Consider the following 4,959-nt stretch of genomic DNA (forward strand, 5'->3'; position numbering starts at 1 on the left):
GCAGATGTGGCTCTCCGGACAGTGGCGCTGGAGCCTCTGAGCCAGCAGATGCCCAAGGTTCGGTGCCTGAGCCCCACCCTCTGCTGTCCTGACCAGCTCTGAGGGAACGCGCTGGGAAGAGGCAAACGCGGTGGTTTGAGGGGACAAGAAAACATCTCGTAGGACGAGGTTTCCAGGGAACAAATTGGTTTCCATGTTTTCATTTTCTATAAATACCTTGTGCACAAACATTTCCATTTCTCCATAGTAATTTAAGGGTAAGAATATTTACCACAAACACAAACATAGATGGAATATTTTTTCACGACAACCTGAAGCGGGTTTTTTTTCCCCATTTGTGTTAATCCCAGTAGCAGCTCAGATGCCATCTATGGTACCAGACACTGGGGCCACCAACTCTCTGCACCATTACATGCACTCATAGGAAGACCCTTCACATCTCTACTTCCTTCTGTCCAAACCAGGGTCCCACCCTCTGCCATTCCTTTCCTTCCACCCCTCCCCACATCACAGGGTGCCAGTCCTGCCCCCCACCCATCGCTGCTGGGCTGGGCAGAGCTTCTGGGCTCTAGTGCATGTCCTCACACCACAGCCAGTGCCTGCTGCTGCTCTCCACTGGAAACCCTTTCCCAGACCAGCAGTGGGGTGCACGGCCCCGCCAGGGAATGTGTGGCTGGTTATACAGCATGAGGATCACAGAAGCCTTAGTACTGTAGCAATGCACTAGGGCTGAGTTATGGCACCAGAGCACACGGGATAATCAGTAGGTGGTGGCACCTAAAGTTAGAGCTCTAATTTATGCCTTTGTACCAATGTGAATAGGGAAAGCATGTTTTCCATCTTCAGACTGCCTAAAAATAATGATTGCTCTATTGCATATCCTATTGTGACATCCTGTGGTTACACACAGTACTACAGATACTGTCACATCACAGTTTCAACCTGACTGCATAAAATTAGGCTATATGGAATTAGCTGTGGTCACTCATACATACATTACATATTCAGTCTGGCCAATTACAGCCATATATAGTTTTGATCTTCTCCAAAAACTTCTCCTGGACAAGAAGAAATCACACTGGCCAGAACATGAATGTAGGATAGTATGGACATTTTGTTCTGTGTTGGCCAGAAATGAAATTCTCTCTGCTTTTTCTGATGAAAGTCCTACAATGCAATCTGATGATTGTTCACACGCTATCCCTCTGAAGAGCCATAAACCCACATTCCCTTTTTAGGCAGCATTTCTTAAGATTAAGCATCTCCAAAGAGACACAAGAGGTACACACCAGTTTGCACAACCACAGTACACCTCAAGGTTATATAAAACACACACACAAACCACACTTGCGCTCACATCTCTTACAGTATTAGCAAAGATTATTTTTCCCAGGTCAAGAACAGCATTTTCAGCTATGAAACTGCTCATCCTCCCCCCTCGGCAGAACAGCACCGGGCACTCGTAGCTGCAGGGGCTGCAATTACCCTTCAGTTAGTCCTAAGCCAACACTCCAGCCCACCAGCCCTGGTGTGCAGAGGAATGGCTTCAATGACACATGAAATTGAGGTCTTGACACCCTGACATCATCAGTAAGCCTTGGCATTTTTCTCACAATTAGTTGGATGAGAGGTCTACTTAGATCCCAGCTGGGGAATTAGCATTGTTCATTAACAGCACATTTCCATTTCATCAGGCTACAGTATTTCAGGCCTCAAGCTAAGCAGCTGGATATTCATGCAGGTTTTAGAGCCAAGATAGCTGATCAGAATAGATGGAGAGTATGTCTTCACTTGTTTAAGCTTTTTAAGAAGACAGCAAGACAAGTCTCCCTAGACAATGATATATTTTTGGCCTCATTTTCATTACACAAGACAAAGTTAATGCTACTTTCTCTGGCTTCCTTTTTCTCCCAAGTGCAAAAAATACCCATGAAAATCTAGGTTTCTATCTAAGGGGCAATAAATTATGAAGAATTGTACTGTGCATGCCCCTGTGAGCACCAGCCTTCAGTGAATTGCTACGGGTGGGCCTAGAAAAACTAGGTATGGCTTTCTAAATCAAGCACTTCCAATGACATCCAGAAATCAAGCAGCAGCTTATACAAAATTTGCCTCCTGTTGGTGTACACTGTTTGTCAAGCACAGCACTGCATTGTGTGCCAGTTTACTTCCAAAAGGATTGAGATACTTGACAGTAGATTATTACAGACTTTCATCTTAGACTCACAGCTCAGAAAACTGGCTGTGTTTTGTACTAATTTTAGCCTCTCCTAACCAGTTTCCCCCACCAAATATTTTTGAAAGCATTAAATAAAGTATTAAAGTTCTTATGCCAAATGCAGGAACAAACAAAGTTGGCTTGGAAAGTGTGAGAGTTTACTGAATGCATAAAATATTACAATACAAAAATAAGTTAATTGCACAGAAAACTTTAAAGAGCTATAGACAAGATTAGCTTTGAAGTAGACAGAGGTTTGATCCAGCTGTGAAGAGCCTCTACTATCTGCATCTGAAAGACACAAGAATGAACTGTAAGAGTCACACAACTGGGACTTTCAGTCCCAAGAAGATACAACATGGTAAGAAAGTGCTTGGGCCATTTGTTTTAATTCAGGTGCTTGCTACACTTTCCCCAGCATTCCAATGACACACTGTTTTTTCAGAACTTAACCAAGCCTCACACTGAGCAGGTGGGAGACCAACCTCCTGTTACAATTTGATGTCCTAATGCTTGTGTCTATATAGCTGGTTTTATCACTACAGTACAGAGGAGTAAACATTTACTCGTGCTGTCAGAAACTCTCTACTGCATTCCCAACCCCAGTGAAAGGTCGACTACCAACTCTAGAGCAGTTAGAGGTATGACAGTGGCACTCCTACACCGTGTTGACACAAGACTATTTTTAAACAATGTTTGTCTTGGCTTCTACAGCTCATACCTGTTGTGTTGAAGGCTCCCATTAGATGGCACTCCAACTGCTCCCGTTGAGTTGAAGGCAGACTGAGAGGCTCTCAACAGAGCTGCATATCTGCAAAGAAACACAACCAGGCTCAGCTCCTCCTATGCACACAGCCAGTAGTTTCACTCCTCCACCCAGTTTAATTATCTGCATCAGTCACACAAGTCCTATTGCACAGAACAATGAAGGTACATCTGCCTGCAAGAGACAGACTTTTATTAAAATGAAGTTTAAGCTTGGCTTAGCAGAGTATTAATTTTTCTTGGTTACTTCTAGATGTCTGGCAAAACTTGAGGATTCTAGTATTTAGATCCAGGCCCCAAAGGGTATTTGAGTTGGCCAGTGCCTATTCTTAATCAAGAGACTGACATAGGTAAGCTTGGAAGAATTTTAGGAAAGCATTTGACAAGCTTTGATCTTGGCTCACAGACTCTGAAAAATTAAGCCCGAGCTACAAAGGGGATGTGGTGGCTATTTCACTGATGTGAGCAGTGGCTTAGAGAATTCCCTGTTTGTCTGAGCTCCCCATCAACCCCTGATACCAGCTCTGGAATTTCAGCTTGAGCTCAAAGCACCATAAGTACAGCTTACCCTGCCTTGGAGGTGGGGTGGCTGCTCCCTGCACAGTCGTGATCCAGAGGATGCCGATGTTTTATGCAGAAGTTGCCACTGCACTGCTCACAAATTACCTTCATCATCTCTTTCCTTTTGCAGCCTGGCTTTAAGCACTTGTTGGTGAAGATCTAAATGAAAGAAGACGTGACATTGGTAATGCTTGCTTGCTTTCTGGGATCAGCTTCCTAAGTAGTAACCAAGCTGAAACACAAATGCCCAAGGGCCCTTAGAATTAAGATGAAACAGAGCAAGCTTCTATACTTGCTGCTGCAAGAAGCCTTAACTTCACAAACGTCAGGCAGGCAGTGTAGTCTTCAGTTTTCTTACCTTCTGCTTTTGCTGTGCTGGATTGTATTTGCAGTCCTTATCCATGTGGGCACCAACCACTACATCTGGTATTTCCCCCTTCTGTACTGGGATAGGTGCATTACAAAGTGGACACACTGGAACCTGCACATTCTAAGAACATACATCACACATTAGTCCAACTCCATTACTTTTCTGTCCTTCCACTTCTCTTACCCATGGGTGACATAAGTATATTCACAAATGGTTTATGTTCTACTTATTTACTAATACTTTTAAAGACCTACTTCACAAAGGTAACTGCAAATTATAAAAAAAAAGTCAGGCATGCTTTGCCAAGTCAATTTGTAGCAACATATTTGGTAAGTTTACTTTAAATATGCTTCTAGGCTTTTGAGTCACAGCCTTTGCACAATTCAAATCCCAAGTATGGGCCAGAGATCAAGGTCTGGCCCCACTTACTCTATTTATTTCTCTGTAGTTTCCTGTTTGCTGTCCTTCAACTTAAAAGTATCGTGGCTGCATAAAGTTTTAGGCCAGAACACATTACTTAAAATATAAAGCATTGCAGTATAAATGAAAGAAGGAGTCTCTAACAGTACTGACCTCTGAAATGTTTCTATATATTTGAATCTCAGCTGTACCATTAACTTACATCTTGTGGTTCTCCCACTGAAACCACAGGTTAAGTTTCAGAGCAGCCTTCTACATGACTGGGCACTTTGCAGCATGAATTACTGACTCACGTATAGGAACTTACTTTCTTGTAGGCAGAGCTACACTTGTGGTCACCGTAACGGATGTGATCCTTACAGAAGACTTCCCCACATGCATCACATGCCAGAGGAAGGAAATCTGAGAGAAAAATAGCAAAAAAAAAGACAGATTCTCATGGAGCAGAGCCAGCAGCTGTTAAGAGTACTCACAAAAGACTGCGAATAGATTCTAAAGCAAATCGTTTTCATTTAGGCACGATGCAATCCTCTCTAGAGAAATCTGTAATTTCGGTACAAATTAAAAGTGTTGAGCGTTCCCCGGATTTACACACACTGCTAGACTAACACAAGCCATCAATGCC

The 4,959-nt window shown here is 43.1% G+C and overlaps 1 protein-coding gene across 1 annotated transcript; it reads right to left on the minus strand.

Moving 5' to 3' along the window:
- Positions 1 to 2,803: 2,803 nt before the first annotated feature.
- On the minus strand, positions 2,804 to 4,736 carry ZFAND2A (zinc finger, AN1-type domain 2A; the record flags this gene model as incomplete). The annotated part of the gene is given in 4 exon segments (XM_008947076.1): positions 2,804 to 3,029; positions 3,552 to 3,703; positions 3,903 to 4,034; positions 4,642 to 4,736. Coding segments are annotated over 4 exon segments (605 nt in total), but the record flags the coding sequence as incomplete, so codon positions are not given.
- Between the last annotated feature and the right edge of the window lie 223 nt (positions 4,737 to 4,959).

This window comes from Merops nubicus, unplaced genomic scaffold, assembly GCF_000691845.1.
Source record: "Merops nubicus isolate BGI_N331 unplaced genomic scaffold, ASM69184v1 Scaffold53839, whole genome shotgun sequence".
Taxonomy (NCBI): domain Eukaryota; kingdom Metazoa; phylum Chordata; class Aves; order Coraciiformes; family Meropidae; genus Merops; species Merops nubicus.